This window comes from Pezoporus flaviventris, unplaced genomic scaffold, assembly GCF_033815535.1.
Source record: "Pezoporus flaviventris isolate CSIRO_AGI_PZ_B2104156 unplaced genomic scaffold, CSIRO_AGI_Pfla_v1 ptg000036l, whole genome shotgun sequence".
Lineage (NCBI taxonomy): Eukaryota > Metazoa > Chordata > Aves > Psittaciformes > Psittacidae > Pezoporus > Pezoporus flaviventris.
The window spans coordinates 13,747,277-13,774,049 of NW_026892584.1; the positions used below are offsets into that span (position 1 = coordinate 13,747,277).

Below are 26,773 nucleotides of genomic sequence, written 5' to 3' on the forward strand. Positions count from 1 at the left end.
CCCTGTAGAGCTGTGCTGTGCTGCCTGGCAGCTCCCTGCCCCAGCTGTATCTCACTGGGACAGCTGAACTGTGGTAAGAAATGGCAGCAGGATCCATTGACTTTTGACTGATGGACTTATGATTTTACTAACATTGGAAAGCTGTGATGACTTGCTGAAGATGTGGTCTGCAAAAAAGACAAACTGGTATCCTGAGGCACCAACAGATTCAATCACTGGGATTTAACACAGCATAATCAGCTGAACCCTCAGGAAGCTAAAGCACTGCAATTGTAAAGCAGAAAAGGTCAGAGGTGCTGGCACTTGGGCTAAGGGCAGTCAATTTTCTTAATTCTGCTTCTCCTATACATTCTTTAGTTCCCAGTTCTACTGACTCATGCAGAATTAAAACTAGGTTCTCTCCTTCCCATCATATATCTAGTAAGTGAACTGCAGGACAATTTAGGTCCCTGAACAAAATGGCTGCAAGCCCCAGTTCCCTTGAGGAGTTTCCACAGCCATCATCAACTAGGATAATTACATCCATCTGAAAGAGTGAAACAGTTCATTCCATTTAAGCTGCAGGGTGACCTCAGCCAAGTGGACAGAGAAACAGAAATTCTTATCAATATTAGCAAATTCTGAGACACACAAAGGGAGAGAGTTGATCTGCAAAGTTGTATTTTTCAGGTAATTGCTTTTCAGAACACTATCACACCTCAAAGTTGCTTCAAAGAAAAATATTAAACAGCCAGGGTGAATTTTTCCTGTTCTATATTTTGTGCTGGGAAACAGGGATTATCCAAGGTAGCATGTGGCTCTGAAGTGAGGAGCCTAGCAGCAGAAAACCAACACAATTCTCAAAAATTGACTGGTCAAAATACTGATAATCTCAACTTCTTCCCACAATGGCAAATAACTGTGTACTTGGTGGAAAGACCAAGGGTTACACTACACAGAGCAAAAGCTACTGCTGCTTTTCACCATTGCTTCTCCTTGCAGTGTACTCCCTGAGGCCAGGGCTGGAAATAAACTTTCTCCCTAATCAATTACCAAGATAACAGCAACTCCAAAAATTGTCTCATTTTATGCCAGCTACTCAGTGGATCACCTCAAAGTGGCAGCCAAGACTAGCTGTTTGGCTGGACAATAGATAGTTTCCTTAAAAAGTAAAAGGCTGGTTTGTTATTTTTAGCTTACACCAAAAGTCACATTTTCACCACTTACTAGCAGATCCTTTAGCCAGTGACTTGTGAGGCAATGTGGACACTAAGACAAGAATTCATGAAGTGGAAATAAAACCCAAAAGTTTCAAGAGCTCAAGCACAACTTGTATTCACAAATCAACTGAAAGGAGGATTAATCATTAGTTTTAAGCTGCCTAAAGGCAGCTTAAAAAAAAAAGCCAAAAAAACAGATCAACCATTAATTATTTCAAAGTTAAAGCACTAAGAAGCTATGAACTACATTTATACTAAATCTTTGGAATATACCTTCACAAGACGATATCCCGTTACAGAAGTGCCAATATATTTAAACAGCTGTTTGGTCAGCTTATAAATTAGCTTTAACATTCAATGACTATGAGTAAGAAAAGACTGCTTCAGTTCCTGGTTGTCTACTCCAAGTTCCCAAAGAAAATTTAAAAGAACTTGCCCTTCCTAAACAAATCTACCAAGAAAGAAATCATACCAGAAAGAGTCTAAGCATCACTCTCTACTTGTTAGTTTTTACTTAACTGTGTTCACACTAAGCCTACCACACAGCACCTTTTTGGGGGCAGGGGGAAGGGAATCCCACCCTCTTTACTTTAATTTACACTACAAAAGGCACAAGATGCAGCATGCTCTGCTTTCCTTCTGGGCCTTTCCCTCCCCCCAGAAATCATAGCAGTAATGCTGGAGGTACAAACACAGTTCTGGCACTTGCCTTAAGCAGTGTTGCCAGGGAGCTTTATAGTTTAGTTTCCTCTCAGAATTGGTATATGAGCCATCTCAATTTAAGAAAGGGCTTTGCCTCTGATGAAACCTTTTATTAGTTAGTGCTACTGTTACTGACTCTCCTTCCCCTTTCATTTCTGAGAAGCATGAAATGCAATAGGTGAGGCAGAGGATAGTCAGTCTCCATGGTCTTCTTGAGAATTTGAACTTGCCCTTGGAATACAAGGCAAGGCTTCCTACAGAATCAAAATACCATTCTGAACTGTTTGTTTCCAACCCTTTCATTACCACTGCCATTCTCACTGGGTTTACTATGTGCAACAGTGTCTGTTAAATGAAGCCTTCAGTAGCCTAGAGAAGTTATCTGATTATTCATATTACAAATACTTCATCTGGTGTGCCAGTAAAACTCAGTCCATGCTCACAACTTTTTTGCTTTTAGGGTAGTTAACAGGACATAACAGTAAACTGCTTAAACCTAGACTTTTTCCCACCTCAAATTATAGACTTTGTAAACTGATCTTCGGTCTACTTTTCACCACTTGTTTTAATCATCTTTCTTCCCCACACTGTTAGCATTACATTATTTACAATAAATGCTACAGGCAGTTAAAATATATATCCTGCATCACTGAGCCCAAAGCTTAGTCTGCCTTTGAAGATAAGCAAGAAAGCACTTCCAGTATAGATTAAGACCAAAACCAGCATCTATTTTATACTGCAGATGTAACGAAGACTTAAAAATGTCGTAGTTGATATTCTGAAGTGCTTTATATTTATTATAAAGTATTAATAATTGCATGTATGGAAAATTATTCTCTATACTAGAGAATAAATTAACAGCTTTTACAAGTTATGCTATACAGTACATGAAATGCTGCACATTTTTTCAGCTGCTTGAAACAGTATCTGCTTTACAAGTGAGAAAAGGTAGACTTAGAAGTTTATTATTTATAATACAGTGTGTTAAAAAGCACAAACAAGTAACATTCAAAATAAACAAGCTCCCAAAAATCTAAAGAAATCTTTCGATGACATGTACACAGATTATACTCGAGTTTCAACATAAACATTGTTCCCCCAAGATGCTCCACTTTACTGGATTGCTGGTACACGATGACAATTGAAGGTGCAAGAAAAGCACCTCCCAAGCCACAAAAGCACTGGATAGGCAGATTAGCAATTTCCTGAAGTGTTCTCCACAGTCTTTGGCTCTACTATTTCTTACAGCCATATACTGTGGCAACACAAGAAGAGAGATGGGCTCCAATTACAAGCATCGTCAATTGCAATCCAATTATCTGGGGAGCTGCTAGAGCAATTCAAGGCACTCTTCCCAGTGCTGCCAGCCTATAGAACCCCCTGTGCAGGACATAGCATTTTAAAAGACAATCAGGCTGGGCTAAAGCATGTTCTTGAAGGACACGGAATGAACAATTCAAGACAAACTCCTCCAGAATGTCCAGTTCAAAGTTCATTCATACTTCACAGGCACACCAGCTTAAGAGAAACATTCATGTATATGCAGGTAACACTTTAAAGCATTCTGCTTCAAAGTGTTTAGTTGCTTTATGGTTAAAGTGGTGTAACATATCAGCAGCTTTGAAGATAGTGTTCATGGGGCATGTTGAACCTAATCTCACAGTTCAGATTTTCAGCCTACTTCACAGTTTAACAGTTGTCTCCTTTGCTTTTCCTTCTCATTGAGAGGCAGTGTCCACAATGAATGATCTTTTATAACTGTTCCAACTTACAACATAAACCAGAAGGCCAACACCCCCCACAGAAAATGTACTCACAGTAACACTGTTTGCTCTGATGCATATGGTATTGACACTAAATTCTAAGCTTCTCCCACAATATAAAATACCTTCTAGATCAAAAAGATTTAAAGATATTGCACTGTTGTATTTTACTTTTGCCTCCCAACCTCATTCCAAGTATTTACAAAACTGTAAACAAGTCATTTTATACAGTACTGTACACCTGCCTTCCAAGAAACTGGAATTCAGTGACACCTTCGTTAGAGATACAGTAGCCTAAGCACAGTGTAAGTTCTGTCCAGCTGCCCTCTTCAAACAGTAACCAACAGGCCACTCCTCCCACATTCACACCTTCAGCTTCCTCTTCTGCTCAAAGTACGCATCAAATCTGGACAACGCATATTCCTGGAGAAATAAGAAATATTCAGTACTCAATACATTAAACAGATGGCTGCTCTTATTTGGGAGGGGGAAGCATAATGAAGGTATTAACTGTGCTACCTTCCCAATCCATCATCTCAACACATTAATTAATTCTCTTTGGGAAGGATAATCTCTCTCAGAGGTGTTCTGGCTTCTTAAGATTTCCCCCAATCTTATTTCAACTCTACCACTAAAAGCTGCTGCCAGCATGTCAGAAGAAAAATCCAAAACTAAAAAAGACAGCTTCTGCAATATCTCCTGCAGGATACTCAGAATACCTGAAAGTTCTATTACTTCACCATACACTAAGCATGTATCAAGAGTTAGACTGATCTGTTTCTCAAGTGTAACAAGCTACCTGGCATTGATATTGTTAGATATCGAACTTCAACATGTTTTTACATGTGCACTTTGACTACTCAGTTTCCAAATTCACACTTACTGCATGCTAGCATATACTGGAGGGAAGGAATGCCATCCAGAGGGACCTTGACATGCTTGTGAGGTGGACTGATGCCAACCTCATGAAATTTTAACCATGCCAAGTGCAAGGTCCTACACCTGGGTCAGAGCAATTGCAGGCACAGCTACAGGTTGGGCAGAGAAGAGATTCAGAGCAGCCCTGCAGAGAAGGACTTAGGGTGCTGGTCGATGAGAAAATGAACATGAGCAGGCAGTGTGCGCCTGCAGCCCAGAAAGCCAACTGTATCCTGGGCTGCATCAAAAGGAGCGTGACCAGCAGGTTGAAGGAGGTGATCCTGCCCCTTTACTCTGCTCTTGTGAGACCTCACCTGGAGTATTGTGTGCAGTTCTGGTGTCCTCAACATAAAAAGGACATGGAACTGTTGGAACAAGTCCAGAGGAGGGCCACGGGGATGATCAGGGGACTGGAGCACCTCCTGTATGAAGACAGGCTGAGCAAGTTGGGGCTGTTCAGCCTGGAGAAGAGAAGGCTGCGTGGAGACCTCACAGCATCCTTCCAGTATCTGAAGGGGGCCTATAAGGATGCTGGGGAGGGACTCTTCATTAGGGACTGTAGTGATAGGACAATGGGTAACAGGTTAAAACTGTTAACTGTTAAACAGGGGAAGTTTAGATTGAATATAAGGAGGAAGTTCTTTACTGTAAAGGTGGTGAGGCACTGAAATGGGCTGCCCAGGGAGGTTGTGAATGCTCCATCCCTGGTGGTGTTCAGGGCCAGGCTGGACAGAACCTTGGGTGACATGGTTTAGTGTGAGGTGTTGTTCCAACCCCCCATGGCAGGGGGTTGGAACTAGATGATCTTCAGGTCCTTTCCAACCCTAACTATTCTATGATTCTATGATGTCTTATTGCAGAAGAATACTTCACTGTAATGCATCATACCACTGCAAGGCCTGACACAAGACTAATCTCTCTACATAACAGGAAGGCTTTCTGAACCTTTTATGATCTGAAATATTCTTTACACTAAGAAAACTACACAAACTAGTAAGAAATTTGTTGCTAAATTTTTTACTCCACACTTAGAAGGTACTAGTTGCAGTGAGAGGTCATTTCATTTACTTTCTGATAATATACCACAGGTTAGTTAATAGAGGATACATATTTACTTACATGAAACTGATCAAATAGCTTACCAGATAACCAAACTCAATGGATGAGATCTTTGCTTGTATAATAGACCAGAGACCCCAAAAGAAGTGTGACGCAAGGGCAAACCTGAAATTGCAAGGCTGCGTTTATTGAAATGCTCAACTGAGTCACACCACCTTATTTCAATATCCTTCTAGGATAGTATTCCCTAGTTTGGAGATGTCCACATCTTTTCTTCAGGTATGACATTATAAAAATAACTCCATTAGCTTCACCATGGTATTTTGCTTACTCCACTCAGTGTATATATCACATATCTAAAGGTTACAAAGGACTTTACCACATATAAAGCACTTATAACCTCTCTTGGCTGAGGTTTCTTGACCCAGAGATATAAAAGAACAAGTCACAATGAAAGTTTCAAGATACAGATGTGAAAGACAAGTTACCTGTTAACTTCTATCAGCACTTCTTCTTCTAGTTTGGACTTCTCTTCATTGCTCAGATTTTCAAAGCCATCATGGAATGCAGACAGGTAACTGGAGATAAAACAAAGCTGGAAGGCAAGTAAACAACTTATTAACAACTGAGTAACAACTCAGTCTCAAGACATACTTGCTTTTTTCAGAAAGAGGCAGGCTTTTTAATAAGTTGTCTTTTTTTTTCAAACATCAGCAGTTCTGGAGTTATATTTAAGATTAATGATGGCTCTACCAATTACTTGAAAGTCTGGTTTAAGTCATAATATTAGGACAACAGATGACATTTTGCTACTGCCAATTAATTTTACAGCTGCAGTCTGGACTTTTTGTGGTACATAACTACATGGCACATAGTAAACATTATATGCTGAATAGCTATTATGAAGTTTCTACAACTTTCAAAACAAAGAGTCAGGATTACAGAGCGTTGTATTTAAGGAAGTCATGGATGACAGGTCTTGGGACAGAGTTAAGTCCAAAACAGAATTAGAAAAGAGTTGAAGAATGCAGACACTGGCATTTTATTATGTCTTATGTACCTACCTGTTGATTCTTTGAAGGATATTTAAGAAAACTAGCTTTGAAGAATGGGTACTTCTCATATGTGTAATCATACATCCATTCACAGAAGTGATTTCCTATGTCAAATCCTCTGAAAAAGAGGTAAAGACCGAGTACCTCAGTATTTGCATACTAGCAATCTGTTTTAATCAAGCCTAAAAGCACAAGGCTACTTAGAACTTACTGCAGTTTTGCTAAACAAGGTAGAGCATTTATGACAAGAATACAATTTTTGCAGAGTATTAAAATCAATTAATAAAGATGGGCCATTAAGAATGAAAGCTACAAACTACATGAAAATAACAGACTATATTACCAATTTTTATAACAATGGAAACAGTTTTGCAGGCAAAAAGGTCATACTCAAAGTATTTAACATATGCCACTTTCACATTACTGGAATTCAGGATTCCATTATGTTCCAGCTACACTAATGTTTAGTGATCCAAATGACTCCACATTTAGATCACCTTTAAACACAGGTTCTAGATGACTGAGGCAGGAACAGAAAGCACTGTGTGTAACCACGTAGTGAAAAACCTAGGACTACTCTTGCGCACAGATGAGAAAGCCACCTGAAAGGGACAAAAAAGCAAAAGCAAACCTGCTCTACATACATATGTACATACACAATCTACCATTTTTCTTATACCCCCACTAGAAAGGAATTGGCATGCAAGCAAGAAGCCATTTATGCATACACAAACAAGCCCTCTAGCCTGGACAAATAAGGAGCTCCAACAGCTTTGACTGTGCTGTATGCCTATACTCAACACCATCAGGACCAGAGCTGTTTTACCTAGTTATAGTTTGCTGTCCACCACTACTAATAGAGCAGAGCACAATTCACTAGAACAGAGAGTTAATAGACAGAATAAGCAGCACTTGCTCTCACAGTAGCACATAAAAAGCAATACACTTCCTGCTGAATAGAAAATGAAGTGATTTACCGATAATTATAGCTGCTGTATTCAAAGTCGATGAGCATCAGCTTTTGGTTTTCTGAATTCTCTCTGCCTTCCAGCAGCAAAATATTACCTGAAAATTTTAAGGTAATACAGCATATTCAATGAAGTCCCAGGAAAATAGGAGAAAAATCAATACTGTATCTTAAGAAATATTGTTCAGATAATCCCAGCTATCACTTATATCTGCACAGAAATATGACAGAAAAAGCCAAGTTGCACTAACTGTATACCAGCTCATTGAAAGTTGAGATCTATACCATAAACCTTGTAAAGCTGACAGCAAGGAAAGTTTTCTTCTGTGCAGGCAGAGGTAGATTTGTTCTCCCAAGAGTCCTGCTTTTTCAGCATTTAGTTGACAGCTAACTTGGATGACACTGTCAGCCTTAGTAGCCCTTGCCGAACTGTTTCTTTCCACAGCTCGAGATATAAACTATGCAGATCTCTCATACCTGCGTAGCACTATCACTGGTCACACTACACTTGGAAAAGGAACTGCTTCTCAGCAGCCTGAAAGCCACAGACTCCTTTCTAGAATAGCAGCCACTTTGCTATTCTAGTATGTGGCACAACCAGTACTTACAGAAAAGCTTGTCTTTTCCTTTGTAACAGGGAGACTGCTTTCCCCGTCTTTCAATTCACTTTGTCACTTGCTCATAATTCATATGAAAGACATCAAGTTTGTCTCTGTCAACTAGTAAATAAATCATAGGAATATCAATTTCTGCAATAATTTGTCCCCTCTCCACAGGTACATCTGTTCTTTATGCCATACCTTCAGAGCAACAGAATGAGTACAATATTTTCCCCACACACACCCTTGCCTTGGAAACTTAGGTTACAAAGCTTGCACCAGCACTGCCATGCTCTAACTCCTCTGGTACCACACCTTGCCACATCAGCACTGAGACCACAAACCCCACTACCAAGCTAGCTCTTCAGACCTCAGATCAGTGGCATTTTCCCCTTGTGCTGTCTATCCTCCAGGGCAATCCTTTTTCAGGCCCATTCTTCAGCCTTAGCTAGCAAGGCTGTGACTCCTGAGAAAAAAAAACAGCCCTCCATATGGTCCTCATATAGCATTCTTCCAGCTCAGCCCAGCTTACCCACTGTACAGGTGGCAGGGAGCACAAACACAGCATATCCAATACCTTAGCCCTGCCTCCTTTTCATCTCTAGATAAAAGCCTGAAAAATTGTTATTCCCTCCATGACTTGAAGAGGCAGAGTACACTAAAAAGAGGTGGATAAAGTTTTCCTAACACTTCCTACCAGTACAAGCTGAGAACTACTGAGTCAAATTAGTCTCATTTTCACCATTCATTGTATTTTTTTCAGTATCTTTTTTAAGGCCTAAAGTATATCCTACCCTGACCAGGTAATATTACAGACAGCTATGAAAAGTACAGTTTTAACAGACAACACACAAGGCTCCCATCATCAACTCACAGGCATAAACACAGCATGTATACACACTTGGCTAATCCATTTATGATACTAGACATTCTCTTAATTAGCATGAAGGGTTGCTGAAAGCCAATAGACTTTGCAACTGTTGCACACTAGGAGCGCACACACAGGCTGCTGCTTCAGGTCATCTTACAGGGCAGTACCTCAACAATATGACTACCTCTCAGAAAGCAAACAAGTGACCAGAAAGGCTTAACACTGCATCACTTAAGGTCATGAAATACTAGCAGCTTACCTTCTTGACAGTCATTATGGCAAAATACAACTGGTGATGAAGTAGCTTCAAGCATTGTCCTGGAAAACAGCAATATAGGATGATCTTGTAACAAATTACTAAGTTCAGGTTCACTTTTAAGTAAAGAATGGAATTTGCTGTAAGAATCTGAAGTGCTGTACATTTCTAGCAAGACCCTATTATCTCAATTAGGAGGCCAAGATCAGGACAATGAAGTTGGACTTCACTGATTAGCAAGTCAGATCAGCAACTTGATCGTACCAGTTTATGGTCATATGAGACTCAGCTTGGTTACAGAACCAAAACCAAGCCCCGACTTGTACAGTAAAATTAATATAGGGTATTGTATTTTATAATGTGCTTGAAAAAGTATACAAATTCAGGGTAAAATTTGTTTACCACTACCTTCCAATTTGCACAAATAAGCTTACCTTAGATTTTTCATTTCCTGGGGGAGATTGTAACTGAGGAGCTTGTTCAGTTTTCTAGTTCTGGATTCTCTGGTAAATTTAATCCTCAGCACTTGATTTAGGTATCTGTTAAAAACAGACACAACAGTACAGCATTTGTGACCATAAGTATACTGCTTATTAATCTTCTCATACTAAAATAAAATCCAAAAAGTTCAAAAAAAGATACTAAAGAAAATGTTACTCTTCTTCAAGATAGTTTAAGTTTCTCAAGTAACTATGATGCAATTTCTGGGTACAGTGAGAGCTTGTGGTCTCAGGCACTCAGGAAAAATAATCTGCTTATCAAAATTAAAACAGTTTGCTTTTTTCTATACTTTAAAATATTGCATAACTTACTTTTCCATTGTTCCAAAAAGCCACTTGGGTTCTTTATTAAATGGCATATTCATGCCGTGAAATCTAGCCATCTTCTCAGCTATTTCAGCAGATATGTCAGGTAAGCTTAGTTCTTCAGTACTTAGTTTCCTGCTCTGTAATAAAATACAGTATTCTTTAAATGTAGTTAATTACAAAAGTGTCATTAATTACAAACACTAGCATTAATCTCTATAAAGTATAGTATGAAATACTAGGAAAGTACTCTAGCAAGACTTTTTTCATCCCAAATGAGCTTATAAAATTGCTATCTTTGAGAAACCTGAGCCAGCCACCCTAGCTTACTTATGACTTGGTCAATTCTCTTCTAGATTAAGGCCTGAGCAATATCACATCTCACACTAAAGATATCTTCAAAGCAGATTGGGTATAAATATGTAAGTATCAAAAGCATCTGCTCTTGCTGTTACTGGAAAGTGCTATTCTATAGCTTCCAATGCTATGTTTGGTATCTGACAGGTTTTTTACCTTCATTTATTAGTCCCCGCTACAGCTGAAGAATTTTTAGATCTCTCCCTGGCAAGAGCTATAATTGGGCTCTCCAACACCCACTATAACTGTATCAAATTACCATTAGCAATTACTACAGGCTGCCAAGTATTCTATTCCCACATCCCTGCTTTTCTGGGTAGTTCAGAGGCCTTCTTGTCATGATCAATTAAAACAGCTAACAGAAACCCACTAACTAATCATGAACAGGACTTACAGGAATGAATTCCTCCAGTCGCCCTTGCGGAAAGATTCCATACAGCTTTGGACCAAGGGCTCTCTCTGCAAGAATGGCAAACATAACACTTTCCAGAACCATGGCTTCTGCCCCCTGCAAATAAAACAGTAAGTTTTTTTAAAAGTTAAAGCTTTTGATGCTTACACAGAAGTGTTCTTAGGTGTGCACAATAGCTAAACTGCTACAAAGCAAGAAATTTTAGTGTTAGCTCTAAAAAGCAGACTCAATCTTTTGCTAACCAAAGTTTCTTGACTAATAACAGCTCTTAGTTAAGATGGAAGCAATACAAATACTTGGCTTTCAATTTTAAAGCTGGGGAGGAAGATCTATTACTTAACAGGTACTGTTGGTGGGCCAAGTCAAAGGAAAGCTATGCAAAACACAGAACGCCCTCTCCCTAACCTGTGGGAACTCTGCAAATTCATTTCCTGAAGGAGCTTATCCTACTGAAGCACAGCAGAGGAGCTATAAATATTACCCCTGGCTATTTTAACACACTTGGGAACGCTGCCTCACAAAAGGACATTTTAACTATGCAAGTGAATGAAATGAACAACTACTCAATTTTTCATTTAGAAGAATGACTTGGGATTTGTTTCTGGTTCAGCACATTTACTGTTGGTGGGTTTTTTTTTAAGACAACATAATTTAAACTCCTGCTAAGGAGCAACTGTGTGTGAATAAACATTCTTCCTTTGCAATCTCCAAACATACCTCAAGTTCCAATAACTTTTCTGCAAGATTTTCCTTACACCAATAAACTCAGTCCATAACAGACACAAGCAGGTAGCTTTAATATGAAAGTTTAAAAATAGAAATATTAAATGTCTCAAATATACAGTTAAAATCATTGAAGTACAGCCTTCTTGATGGGTAAGGTCTGCTATAAACAAAGACAGAAGCCACAGTATAAATCACTACTTCTAGCAATTATGTTAACTGGAATCCAGCTGTGCTCAAATCCTAGATGTCTGCTAAGCTTCTGCCTACTTTTGAGCAACTCATCTTGAAGTCTGACCCACGACACTTAAGCTTAAGAATTAACAGCACAAAGTTAAAGTCCTCAGGTATTTCAGACTACAAAGCCTTCTGCATTACAGTAGTCATTAGTCTCAGTGACTAATTCCTTCCATACAAGTTCCACCCTTGAGTATACTCCATGCAGCTCTGTTGATATATTATTTTTATTACTGGCCCACACATTGTGGCATCTTCAAGAACTTGTAGAATTTCATATGAAAGTGTAGAAAAGACTCATGTAATTATATTCTGAGGCATTAACTCCAATAAAGAGTTATCAAGAATATCAATTGGGAATTTAAGGCAATCTACATATGAAGGTATTGCATCCATGTCCTCCAGTGTTTTCCCATCTCAACTCCAAAGCAGAACTAATGAGCCAAATATACATACTTTTAATCATTTCATATGCCCTCACCACCACAGATCTGAACTTTTCACTTCAGTTCTGAAGTCCACTGCCAGGAACCAAAAAGCAAATTAGATACAGGTTATTGAGTGTCTACTCCTTTATTAGTCAGTATTGACTTTGTCTGTGCCTGGTACAACACCAGGTGTTATAAAAGTCTGATTAGAGTTCTGTGGGCTGATCCCATTAAGATATCAGTTCCTTGGTTTTGCTTCTTACAGAAGAATCAACTCATGATACTTGGGTAACAGCAATTGCTAAAGAAATGTTCTTCATTAAGTCCCTTAATGCATCAGAAATGACAACCAATTAATTTCCAATTACTCTGCAGTGCACTCATGGGTTATTTCTGACATGATTAAAAATTTAGAACCTTCAGATAATCCACAACCACATGATTGCAAGTTTGTAAACTTCTGTCAGTGTTAATAAGGGTGGCTGCTTCTCTACATGAAAGATCTGCTTCAAGGTTTAAAAGTACAGGCAAGTATTACCTAAAAGCAGCAGTGTAAGAATATTCAATTTTGAATTCTCTGATGCTGGGCAATTAAAAGACAAAAGTTTAGAACATCAAAAGAACTTTCTCTAGCAGAATGGTCACTTCAGAAGAGGTCCAGTGAGAGCTCTGGAAAAATACCATCTATGTATCTCAGGCACAAAGACTTCTCCTTCATAACACTTGCTTCTACAGACTACTTCATATGGACATTGAACAAATTTAGGTATCTAACTCTTCAGTTACATGTTACTTTTTTAAAGGATCAAACATTGTAACTAAGTAAATCACTTATCTCAATGCCTTCAAATACCTTGCGATATGCTTATACTGCCAAGACAACAATCTACTGTGTTAAGCTCTGAAGCTTTCAATTTTCATCAGTTTCAAACAGATGTAACCAAGAACACTGGTATTTAAAATAAGCCTCTGGAGAAGAATTGACCACTCACACTTCTAAAGGAATTCTTGGAGTCGAATGTTGCATTTCAAACCTAAGAACTATAAATAAAACACTCTTTACAAGACTATTCCAATATGCAACTCCCATTCAGGCAAGGAGAAATAAAAAAAAAATCTTTCTACACTTCCGCTGGAATTGAAGCTTCTTTATTCTTGCTTTGACAAAAAGCTCACTGCAAAATACACTATTTTAAGGAAAATTACCCCTATCTATAGCAAAATCAAGGTAAAACAAAGATAGCATCCGTTAAAAGACCTTATGAGCTGACAGAAGACTACCCTATCTCTAGTCACAGTTGTCAAACACCAGGCAGAACAGCTAGCTACAATGCTTCTGCTGGTGAAGCAGAACATTTTTGGGATTACCCAGAGGTTTTTCTTGTCTCCAAGGAATGACACTGACTCTTCTGATCAAACCTACCTACAATTTTTACCTAGACTCGAGAAACTTAACAAATCTACCCTACCAGAAATTTTTGAGTACCCTGATCCAACAGTGAAGTTCCAGTACTATGAGATTAATAGTAGAAAACAATAACCTGCCAGCAAAGAATCAGTATTTTCAGGCAACACATACAGAGTTCTGAAGTTCAATGCTTTGCTTCCTGCACTGCAAAGTACCTAGGAGCTGCTGGCATCAGGGAAGGACTTGTTTAGATTTTTGTTTTCTAACTTCAGGAACTGTGTTTGTTTTTTTTTTTACTGAATTGGGGCAAGAGAGAAAAATCAAGCCATCTCCATTTTTAACCTCTGAAGAAAACTGAGAAATCAGATCAGTACATTTTTCAGTTCAGTCTTTGTTCAACTGATTGAAGCTGTTCCAGTAAACTAAACTGAAAGTTCAACAAAGCTTCTAAAGTTGGCATTCAACAACAAAAATTTTAAAACCAGTTTCAACTCCCTAGAGGAAAAAAATAAAAAATGCTTGAACTGTTTCAGATGGCATTCCCAGAAGGCACAAAAATACACGGGGAGAAAACCAGCACTTAACTAAAATGTACTTCTGCCTAATCACTGCCAAAACCATTACAGAGCTGAAAAATGACAGTACATAAGCAAAGAATTTGGCTAACGTGCTGCAATGTTATCCCTTACTGGAAAAAACACTTCTATGGTAAAAACCTAAGTTATCAAATTCTGTTCAGATGGTTTTATGAAAAACTACACTCAGCTAAACTTTATGCTGCATGAGCAGAAATAGGTCCAAATACAAGTACTTTAAAGTTTGCAGAACACAGATGACCCATGTACAATTCTAATCAGAAACACTTCATGTTCTAGAGAAGTTTTCCCTCTCCCAGCTATACATACTTTCCCCAGAAGAGTTCATCAATGTATTCTAAAATATGGATTAGGGAAAGCAGAGTACTGATCTTCCTCTACTAAAGAGAGAGCCTAGCATGATATGTAACAGTATTAACACCAGTGTTCAAAATGCTGAGAAACCATTTAGGGTAGAATTGAGGGGGTGTTTCTTGTTAATGTGTTATGCTTAAATCTTTCCAAGCTATGTACAGACACTCACATTATAATGTTACTTCTATGAGCTAATCAATTTCATCATTACTGCTTACGGTTTCTAGGTACAGCCCAGATACCAGGTGGAAAAGCTACTGGTTTAAAACGAGTAGGATCGCCACGTTCCTGTCATCTATGAAACTCCCATCAAATAAGTAAAATTAATTACTCACTTGAAAGTCATTTTCCTTCTGAGATTCTACAGACTCTCCTTTATTACAGGACCTCTATGAATGAGAAAAAGCAAACACAATGAGAAGATGAAATTTAACATGATTAAACTGCAACCACCAGAACAAAGGGAGGTGAAGTGCCAGCTACAATTAACTAGATGTCTCAACACTGTCTTGATCTGTGTCAGCTACAGCACTAGTATTCATCTGACCTCTGACCACACTATTCCAACATTCCAAAATCTTTCAAAAGGATGTGCCACTGAGATCAAGCCACTCCTGTAAACAGCCTGACAGCTGATTTTCAGGCATTTTTTTTTTACTGTTTCCCAGTATTTCCAAACAAGATTTCAATGTATCATAAGCTTAGAGGAACTTTTAATTAAGAAAATTAAGTCCCTCTGCATGACACCTGCGATGATACCCTTCTTGCATCTAAAGCACTTAAGAGACGCATCACAGAGACTACATAGAAGCCTTAGGACTATTAGCCAGAGCACGTTATGAAGGCTGCAAACCACTTTATTACCCAATTTTCCAAATTCCTTTGACCAGGATTTCTTTATTTACAGTATGCTATCCAGAGTGTCTGTACAATGTACTACTGGCCATACAAATCCAAGATTTTTCTTCGAATGCCCATGTAAGCTAAAGATGTTTCAGTAAAAACTGCAGTATATGAAGTTCAATGAATTCTGTGCATAACGTATTGTGCTAGGATTGTTAACAATCATTACAAAGCAGTTTCAGAGTATCAAACCACACCCTCAGCAATTGAGCCCTCAATGGCACATGCTTTTAATAGAGCTGCACAATTAAAATTCAAGATGTAATAAGCCCCTTGTCCTTTAAAGGGACTGAAGGCAAGGAGAAGAGAAAGCAAATATTTGCTTAGAATTCGTGACAGTTTGTGGCTGCTATTTATGTTGCAATTCCACTGTTGACTGTTTAAACCAGACTAGCTTTAAAGCCCCATAAAGGTAGCCTGCATCTCCACCTTCTGAACATTTTATTTATAGAACCATGTGCATACCTTTCTGTTCCAAAGCTCTAAGAGGTCCAAAAAGGGGTGGAAATATGAACTTAATGGAATACAGTTAAGCAACACCAGCTGCCTTAAGTACAATACAACAAGCTAATGATTTACACAAGCTATATAGTTACAGTATTTCAGAAGCATAGAAGAAGCATAGTTATGAATCGATGATCTTTCAGCAAGTACTTCCCATTCCACTAGGATAATAAGTTTAAAACAAGACAATACGAAAACTACTATCAGCTTGTATTCCTTTCAAGGAAATTAATAAAGTCAAAACACTCACTAAAGCTAAATGCATAACTACTCAACAGTATTAAAGTGATTTACAGAAGGCTTCTCTGAACAAGCATGTCTTACACATCAATACCACTCTTGCATCTTACAGATTTTTCTTGAACAGTCAGAAAGTTACTCACCATCCAGGAGTCTTTCCTGATTAATGGTGCTCTCAGAACGGTTCAGTTCATCAGAAGGTAAGCAGATAAGGCTTTCCCCTAGAACCTCAACTGGCATCCACTTTGCAGAAGTCATACTGTATAAAGAGCTCACCAGTTCTACAAGTCCACCTCAAATTACTGTTGGAGATCACCTAATGGCATCTACCATGCCATTAGAAAGACAGTTAAGGATGTGTACTGCAGAGTCTTCAGAAAAAGAGACTTCTGCGGCATCCCTTCCTCTTTTCTGTTCCCTCAGCATGGAGCATTAGTGTCCAGAGGAGAATGAAAACAAAGTAGTTTGTAAATAACTTGCAAATATGAATGGGAGCTTGGAGAGGATCAGTATTCAGAAGTGGCCATGTACTTAGCCTAGAATTAGGAAAGCCTTTGGTACATGCAGTGAAGCAGAAGTAAGCAGGATGCAATTTTATTTAACTGAAGTTTAAGAGTTTAACTGAAATGGTAGGAAGGACTGTTTTCTGGATGCATGATTACCTACGAAAACACTAGTTCAAAGCAAAACATACCATGAGGTATCTGATCTACATATTTAGCTCATCTTCTTGGCTACACCAACAAAAACTTGAGTTTTTACACAAGAACTAATAGCTCACTCCAACCTTACTCAAATTCTGGGAGCTATTTACTTCAATAGCAATGAGGAGATTTAAATTACTCAAATATGAGAATGATTTAATAACTGCTGAAGGTTTTAAATCACTCTATGAACTATTAACTTAAAATGGACATGTTCTACATCTTTAAGATTTCTTCAATGTTTGTTCAGTACTTTCACTGTGGGAAGGTCTATTCTCAAAGCCGACCAAGAAAGCTCACTACAATTTTAGTAAGGAAGGACAGCTATTTGTGCAGACAACAGAAGTTGTTATATGGTCTACTTTGTGATCATGTAAATTGATTTTAAGGGAGGAAGCTTCAGGTAAAAGATGAAAGTCCTAGAATTTGAGACACTGCATCTTTCCTGATGTGTGATCAGATGACCAGACTTTTTATACATCTGGAAGTTTGACACACAAAATCAAGTTCCTAATTTTCTCCCCAATGCCCAAAATGTATTGCTTATAGCTGAAAAATGAGCTCCTAATCAAAAATCTCAAGTGATGCTTGGCAGGAGAATTCTGTATGGAGGAAGAACTTCCTTTTTTTTTTCCCCAAATAACACTCAGCTCTGCCCACAAATTTGAAGCCTACATTATAGCTCTATTTTTCTGAGTTTACTCAGCTTTGGAAGTTTTCAATACTTCAAAATACTGAAATACTCTCATATAGATAAATCCCTAGGAATTCATATCACAAGGAATTATAACACATTACGAAGAGCTGCCTGAGAGTTTAAAGTCAACCTATGGAGGAGAAACTTTTCCTAATTCCTAATTCTAGAAGCTGTTGGAAGACATCGATTTGAACTTCTGAGAATGTGAACACAGTTTTAGATTCAGCAATAACAATTTCTGCTTCTAAGAATCTGACATTGATCACTGATCCCTGCCAGACCTGAAGGAACCGATACCAATTTGCTGTAGTCCTAGTATGTGAAGAATAATCCACAGTTCAAGTCCTAAAAAAGCCACAAAGACACCTCTAATCCTCTTCATTGCAAGTTACCATTCTCTTATGAGGGAGCAGAGGAAAGGAAGGGGTAGTACTTTGATATTTTGTTACTGCTGTAAACATTCAGATGGACAGACAGTAGCTGGTGCTACTTAAGCCTTCTTTTTAAACAATGAAATCCAGTACTAAAGAAAATGAAAGCTGTAGAGAATGCTCCAACTTCAGAGATCTCATACTATACCGTGAATCGTGTCTGTCACCTGGAAACCAGAGTGCTCTAGGCACGATCGCATGGGCAAGCCTGCAGCAGAGAACACATGCATATACAACTAAAGTGGTACATTACCCCCAGAATACCCTTAACGCCACCCAACACAAATATATCCCCGTAAGAGGTGCTTGGTTTCTGTCAAGCCGTCTGCCAGTGCCAGGGATTTGTAGTTACTCCATGCTACAAACAGACATGGACACCAACAATCACAGAAGACGTTGATAATTACAGAATTACAGTTACACAGCAGTCTGCATTTATTTAGTTACAAAAAAAAAAGGCAGCAAGGCAGGTATGGAAAGAGATTAACCACAGAACTGTGGCAACCATTTATACTTATTTTGCATCTGCTCACATAGAAATTGAGGGACCAGAGAGGAACATTAGGTATACTGGTTTGGTTTTCCTCATTTACACACAAGATTGTTTTGTCTGTTGCAAAGTAACAGAGCCCCAATGAATCAGAGTTAAAGGTTCTTTTGACATGTGTAAAACAATGGGAATCAATCCCCAAGTTACCTTTTGATAGGTGAACCTCAAAGAAATTCACCTTAATTTGAGGGGGTTTTGGTTAGTTTGGGTTTTTTTTTCTTTTGCTGATGCTATCTTATGTTGAAACCCTACCAGCATTTCTAAGATGTTGGAAGTTTTTGTTGTTCTGAATTTAAGTAGAAACACTACAATGATCTGCATATGAAATCCAATCTTAGAAGTCTGGACATTAGAGGGCATATTGTTGGAAAACCTTTTGTTTTCAGTTTAACACTCATAATGCCAACAGTTAAAGACACTTTGTCTTGAGGAAGTTTTACTTAGATTTACTTTCAATGTTCCCCTTTAAATTTAACAACTAAGCTGGAACAAGAATAAGTGAAGCAGAGTAAGACATTTCCCTTTTTACAATGTAGAACATATCTGCATTGTGCCTCAAACATTTGAGTTTTAATGTGGTTAGTACTTTAACCTGTCACAAGCACAAATACTTGTCTTAAAAAAAAAAGAAAAGAAGTATGTTCTGCTCAAGGATATACTCAAGAGAAGTCCTTGATTTTAAAACACCCATGCCAGTGTGACCATTCATAATAATGGCCAAGCCAACTCAGTTCACCTCCCTCCAACACCCCCCCAAAACAGTCATGCACACAAAAAATTGGCTTAAACGTATTAGATATGACAGAGGAAGGCAAAGCCTTCCCTGCGTGGCAGCTTTAGCTAACTGGCATGATTTATATTGGATGAGTTTCATGTACTGACATTTGTGTCTTCCAAGATTCATAATAAGCAAACTGGGGCTATTTTCAAACTGCAGAAAAGGTTCCTTTAAAAGGTGGCTCAAAGAATTATGGTACCAGTATCATTCATTCTTAGGTTAGTATCAGGTATCTGTTTTTCACTTGTATTCAAAATTTTAACTTCATCTTGCCTTCTGTATGTACAATTTGGTGCAGATCACTACAGATCTCTTGCATTTGCAGTAAAGAAATAAGAGCTGGTATTATCACTGGTTTTGTGCTCCAATTTCAACAGAAAGTAAAATAGACAAGAGTTAAACATGCTACAAAGGCTCAAACTAACAAGTTTTAACTACTAATACCCAGTGGCAGTTACAATTAAGTAACTGAAAATTACATTGTGATTTTAATATAAGGTCTGAAAACTCAACTTATTTAGGCAGTATCTCTAAATTTCTATAGGGTTTTAAACTTCAGCAACATTACTAAAAAAAAATAGCAAGCTACTCCCTCTGAACAGGCTTGACCTAAGATTCTGCTTATGCCACCCAGAAATTCATAAGACTCTTAAATGAGGTTTTCAAAATACCCCAATAAAACAGTTTGCTTATATTTTAACTTGCTTTTAAGGTAGAGGGACTGGAAGAGACAAATGTTTGTTGACAAAAATTGTGAACCTCAATGCAATCTGAAAGTTTTACCTTAGGACTTTCTCTGCTTACTTAACCTTTAGAGAACTGCACCAACAAGAGCAGTCATTTCACTGCCACTACGGAAATAAAGGAAGTTAGACATCTCGAAAGATCCTTCAACACCAAGAGTAGAAAGGTTAGAAAGTTATGAACACACTTTCAATTTTCAAACCAAATTAGTTCTGATTTTAGAGCCCCAAATTTTATTTTGATTTCCTCAGTGGACAGGGGCACAGAAAAGGCGAGTAAAAAAAAAACCAACAAACAACTCTCAGAAAAAGAGGTCAACAAATCCTCATGTCTTTTCCTTTGAAATACAAGGGAAAGGCCACATTTCTTCACAGCTCTTGGGCAGCAGCAGTTCTACCATTGGGGGAGTTTTACAGCCCATGCTCCTACTCAATCCTTCTACATATAAGTTCACATTACATTAAAGCCACTAACATTTCTGAAAAAAAATATCTTCACATCAACGTTAATTGTTACTTAGAATATTGTTATTTAGAGTCATTCAGAAAACAGTTTCTCAGCAGTATTTTTTTTCACTTTGCTTTTGGTTTCTCTAAACTAATGAGAAAACTATTTAAGCGTGAATTAAAACTTCTACACACTTTTCTTATTTAACAGATTAACTTTCCCAACACGCATATGGTGGTGTAGCCAAGCATTTCATGCTATTTCAAACCACTGAATTTTAATTTTTTTTTTTTTACATATTTCTGGTAAAGTCTGCTGCCATGGGAAAGTTAATACCTCACATTCTATAATAAACACTATAAAGCCAATTAAGTGACAGTATCCAATGAGATCTGTTAATATGGCCAATGCAGCAGAAGTGGGAAGGATGGGCTGAAATTTCAGGAACAGTCAATCTCCTGCAGGTATCAGATCAGTTTTTCAAAGCAAGTGATCAAATACTGAAAAATATCAAATTAACGGTAATAAAACCAGACTGTCCCAAGTCAAATAGAAACAACTGCCAACATCCAAATGTAATTTTATGAAATTGCGATTTTTGTTAAGGTTAAACACTTTTGATTATTTATTTACTATATAATCAAGTGTCTAGCAGAGATGGGTAACAATATCTGCTGTACAGTTGTATGGTAACAGCCTGTAAGCTTTAGAAGAGATAACCTTACAAAATGTTCTTGATTTAAAACCTTAGAATTTGAAACATGTTTGCCAACCACTTCTCCAGGTTTGACAAATTTCTACGCTACCTACATTTTATTAACCAAATGAAAGAAAGGTAACATTAGAAGAGTTCAATAAACATCTGGTTAAGCTTCTATGCTAGCTATGAGGCATGCCACACATTTAGGAAAGCGTATTTTGGAATGAGATGGCTGTACGGTATTGATGTGTGTGCTTCGTTTTTATTCTAGCACTATAGGTCAGATTTTCCAGCAACACAATTACCCATGAGATCTAATAAAATGCTTGAGCACTGTACAAGTTTGACAAAGCCTTCAACTTTAATCTCCAAAATCCATTAAGTGCTACCAAGATTAAAATGAAGCAGTTTAGTCTCTTGCAATCTTGCTAGTTATGCCAAAGTCCTACACAATGTACAGAAGCAATCTTTAATGACTTCTCTGAAACACCACAGTCCAAACTTAACACCATAAACAAAACATTACTGATCAAACCAACAGCAAATGAGCCTTCAGCTGATACACACCAGTCAGGATCTGTATGGAAAGGAGTGTAAGTTCTAGACAATAACAAACTATAAAGAAAACTGCTTTAAACTAGCAATCTACCCCACTACAACACATTCCCAAAAGGATAAAGCCACACACACCTGGTGTGTCACAAGCAAAGATCTCCAAAAATATCACAATTAAGCTACAGAAACCCTCCCACTCCCAAAGCACTCCACATACTCACCATCTGCAGGATTGCACCATATAAGCGCAGGAGAACTTTCCGTGGTTCATCTGCAACTGTCTCAATAGTATCAGGTAGTGAGCACTGAAACAGCATGTTGCTGAGGCCACCTCTATAAAGAGAAAGGCAAGTTATCAGCTAGCTTGGCTGAGCATACATGTTTGATTTTCTAAAAACTGGAGGCACACTAATAATCCTTTCAATACAATTACCTGACCTACTCTGAGAAACAATTATCCAACAGTAAAAATAACTCATGACAATACAAGGCCTCAATAAAAAAAAAAAACAAAAATCAGAAGCTTCTTGTTTCTTAATGTATAGTTCACCATCAAGACCTATTGATCCAAATTACAGCCCAAGCCATGAAAAAAATATATAGGCAACTAAGGTAATATGTAGGCTTCTACTGATTATTTTCAGGACTTCTAGGAAGTGATGCTGGGAGTCTTATCAGGTATAGCTGGTTGCACAACCAACCAAGGCAACAGCAGAATAAACTTTAAACCCATGCAGTGAGTATAAGCCACTAAATTTAAATTAAGAGCTAGGTATCCAGGTATCACCTGGATGGCAGCTACAAAGATTAGCTATGAAGATTTAACCTGAACACCTGTGCTACAGCATCACTGATAAAAGTCTTATTTACACTGTTATCCTTAATGACTCGTTTTCAATTTTTAAATTCCAATTAAAGCAGTTCTTTAAAGAAATTGCTTATGTATTTGACAAACCTGAAGTCAGCCTCAGAACCTTATCAGGCAAGATGCAAGCTTCAGTCATTCAGGGGTTATACAACCATGATGATTTTTCATACAACCACTGTTTTACAACAGTGTTCTTAGAGCAAAAAGTAACAGCACTTTTTTTCTACAGGTTTATAAAGCTAGATAGATACCAGGTTAGATAAGCTATGTTTCTTGATTTCTAGTAGCCTGCTAAGAACCAGTCTATTCAGTCCACATTTTCTTTACTACATGGTCTTTCTGCACCTTCTTAGCAAGTTGTTCATTAACAAGTTTTCAGATTTCCTTTCTGCAATACATTTTTCCCCTATTACTTGTTCCTCTCTTAAGAGGACAAAGTACCGACAGGTCTCATGTACTTGCAGGACAGGAACGCAAATCAGCTCTACGGAAGAAAAACCACCAAAAACCCAAAGAACTTGTCTGTCACATCACAAAAGGAAGAACTTTCTAAACCAGATACAATCCAAATGCAGTAGCTAGCAGTAAAAGGGATGAGCAGCACAGATTTTAAAAGCAAGTAATTTTACTTGTGGCATGCTAAGTAACTCAATGCAGTAACTCTACAATAATATCAAAAATACCTGTCATGTTGTGATTTCCTTCACAAAGTAATGAAGTTTTTCACAATACCGCAAACATAAGTATTTAATATTGCCTTGCAGTAAGCTTTGATTCATGAATCCATGGCAAATCCAAAATGCAGCATCTAAAATGTTCTTAGTCCTAACCTGACACTCCTCTCGACGCTTATTCAAATATTTTTTCTGGGTTCTCTTAACAATGCAGTGGAGAAGCAGTAAAGATTCTCTGGAGGAAAAGGCTACCAAGAAGTAGACAACCTGTATTTACTGGGAGGCAACACAGAAAAGGAGTACTGGCCTACATATCCAAAGTCAACAACTGAGAAGGGAAGAAAAAAAAGATCTCAGGAAGATAGGGTAAACCAGCCATGGCACACATGCTCAATAAAGACTGAAGAGAACCAGGTGGCTTGGCAGGTATCCAAAAAAAGATGTTTAGAGACAAGAGATATGAACCATGAAAGGGAACAGGTAGAAAAACCAGACAGATGGAAAGGATATCAAGTGAAAAGCAAAGCCAGACTATTCAGATGCAATCAGAACAACGGTTAGTTATACCAGCTATATTTCTGGCTTCATTTAAACTGTGCTAGACACCTTTTTTAAAACCGTTCCCTATCTTTTCTAAGCCTCCGATGTATGCTTTAGTTCTTCTATTTAAGTATTGATATGTTCAAACACATTGAAATTCACTTTACAAAAACAACACTGGAAGAGAGCAAAATCCAGTAAAATTGTTATTTAAACACATGCTCAGCCTACGTACAGTGCATGAAAGCCCAGAAACTTTTTATACCTCTCCAGCCAAACAGGAGTAGCTTACTGAGGCTGAACTCCATTAAACAAGAAGTTTCACTACAGTTTTATGCACTGAAGACTTAGAAAGGTACTAATTAAGTAAATCCATATGGGTGTCTAATAAAATGTATTATTCTCCTGAAAGGTCAGTAGATTCAGCAGTCTGCTTAAGGGTCAAAAGGGCAAATGTCACTCATACAGATAAAGCTAGTAGTTAGTCTACTGCTACAAATTACTTATAAGAGAAGCCCTTACAAAAGGGTCACCTACTTTCAAAGCCTCTGTAGCTTTCCCCAAAGCACAGACACAGTAGTTAGGTGTACCTCATTATACTTGCATTCTGAATAGATGCAAATCCATTTCTTTGCTCTCAAAGAATAAGGACTAGACCCCTTCATCCTATGATGGCAAGTACCTAACAGCTGCTCAAGAACATGATGTGCAATAATGCAGAAAAAAAAAAAATCGCAATATGGACAGACATTGGAGAATGCTTGCCTTCTGTGAAGCTAGATCAGCAAACCAGTATGATGCAGTCTACATACATAGAAGTGGCAAGAAGACTTTTGCCAAAGTAAAGGCAACTGCCAGCTAGCACGGTTTTTACACATTCTCAAGTTTCAGACCATCCTCTATTCTCCCAATCCAGAAACCATCAAGCCATTCTGAAGTAGTACCTCAGAGGAAAAGTTTCAAAAAAATTCAAGAATATCTGTGCTAAACTCTAAAGCTTTAGAAAACCAGTACCAAAGTCAGAAGTACACACTAATAAGGATGAAAACACTTTAGATAGTCAGATTACAGACATACTCTCAGACTAGCCTACTACCTAGGAACATATCCGTCTCCTAAAAATTCTTCCCCATCATAAACTTATTATGATCATGTCAAGTGAGAAGAAATGATCTAAAAATACAATCTGTACTGACTTTTGATCAGTTGCTCATTTTTTTTTTTGTTACAGCTTTTAAATTGCATTTAGAAATGAGCATGATGGATTTTCATTTTACTTTTATGTATGAGCACTTTACCAACAGTTTATGCTTTCTTAGCTAACTGGGAGCAGACTTCCTTGTATTTCATGTATCAACAAAAGTAGAAACACTAGGAAAGCAAACTAGAAACTCAAGGGAAGACGTTTACAGCCATATTCTTTGAAAATGTATGTGAATTCTACACTTAACCAGGTAGAATGATCAAGCACTCAGATGCTGGACAAGCAGTCTGTAAAAACACAAGTCTGAGCCAACACTGGTTTAACCAGCATACAGGACTAACATACAGGACTATTTAATTCCACAAAGAAGGCAAGGCTGTCAAACACACTACACAGGGCTTCCAGAACACCTCCAATTTACGTATGTCTGCTGTGAACGTGCTGAGTCACAAGTACTTGTTACTATATATATATAAAGATGACTCACATCACCGATACACCGCATGTACCTGCTAACTTCTGATTTTCAGCACCGTCGGGACCATGCCAAAAGCCACCCCAAAAGGCACTGTTATTCCCAGGAGACAGCTCTGCACACGGTGCAGCAGTTTTTACCGGCTCCATCACTATTACCACCAAGGTCCCTCCCTCGGCTCAGGGCGGAGGCGCTGCCGTCGCGCTGCAGCACCAGGCACCTTGCACCAACAGCCCCCGAAGGGCGGGTGGATGGGGTGTGCTGGGGAGGTGTGTTTTGACGTAACGAACCCAGAGCCTGAGCGAGACTCCCCGCACCGAGGCGGTGGACCCAGGTGGCCTCGCCCTGCCGCATCAAGAACGAACGCGGGAGGCGGATGCGCAGCCACCTCCCATGCGAGAGCCAGCCTGCTCCGTTCCGCACAGAGAAGTGAATTTAGAAGGATCTCAATTTAAAAAAAAAAAAAAAAAAGAAAACGGAGACCCGCATCTCCCGCACCTCCTACCTCAGGAAGCGGCTCGGACTCCGGCCCCGCCCCCTCCCCACAGAGACCAGCCCCGCCCCCCTCCGTCCACAGCGCTGACCTGATGGGGTTGATGCGCAGCTGCTCTTCCCGCAGCCCCCGCCAGGCCCCCGGCAGGAACTCCTTACACCACAGATACGCCTTGCGCCGCGTCCGGGGGTCGAGCGGCGGCTCCTCTCCAGGCGGCGGCGGCAGCGGCAGCGCTGAAGGCGGGGGCGTGGCACCCCCACCCCTGCCCGCCGCTACGGGGTCTTTCCGCTCGGGGTCGGCGTGAGCCAGCGGCGAGGGGGGCTGCCCGGCGGCGGGCAGGACGACGGCCCCCCCGCCGGAGCTGCAGCCCAGGAGGAGCCCAAGCGGGGAAGGGTCGGTCTCGCCGTTACAGAACTTAGTTTTCATAGCGTGAGGCGGGCTGGCGAGGAGGCGGCGGCAACGGGGAGCGGGCGCCGCGGCCGTTGGGGCGAAGAGCGGATGGGCGAGAGAGCGCGACAGCTCACGCGCTCTACCGCTCCCACACCTCGCGTGCTTC

The 26,773-nt window shown here is 39.1% G+C and overlaps 1 protein-coding gene across 2 annotated transcripts; it reads right to left on the reverse strand.

The window, feature by feature from the left end:
* Positions 1 to 2,671: 2,671 nt before the first annotated feature.
* Positions 2,672 to 26,773, reverse strand: LOC133274260 (choline kinase alpha-like). 2 transcript variants are annotated; one of them, XM_061463217.1, is made up of 12 exons: positions 26,309 to 26,772; positions 22,185 to 22,296; positions 15,046 to 15,099; positions 10,947 to 11,060; positions 10,202 to 10,335; positions 9,824 to 9,928; positions 9,393 to 9,451; positions 7,674 to 7,761; positions 6,706 to 6,814; positions 6,130 to 6,236; positions 5,725 to 5,806; positions 2,672 to 4,087 (listed from the first exon to the last, which is right to left on the reverse strand). In XM_061463217.1, exons 1-12 carry the CDS (start codon positions 26,641 to 26,643, stop codon positions 4,028 to 4,030), a joined length of 1,359 nt encoding a protein of 452 aa, XP_061319201.1. In that variant the 5' UTR covers positions 26,644 to 26,772; the 3' UTR covers positions 2,672 to 4,027. The 2 variants fall into 2 exon arrangements, with proteins under 2 accessions (XP_061319201.1, XP_061319202.1); XM_061463218.1 differs by lacking the exon at positions 15,046 to 15,099 and having other exon boundaries at positions 26,309 to 26,773.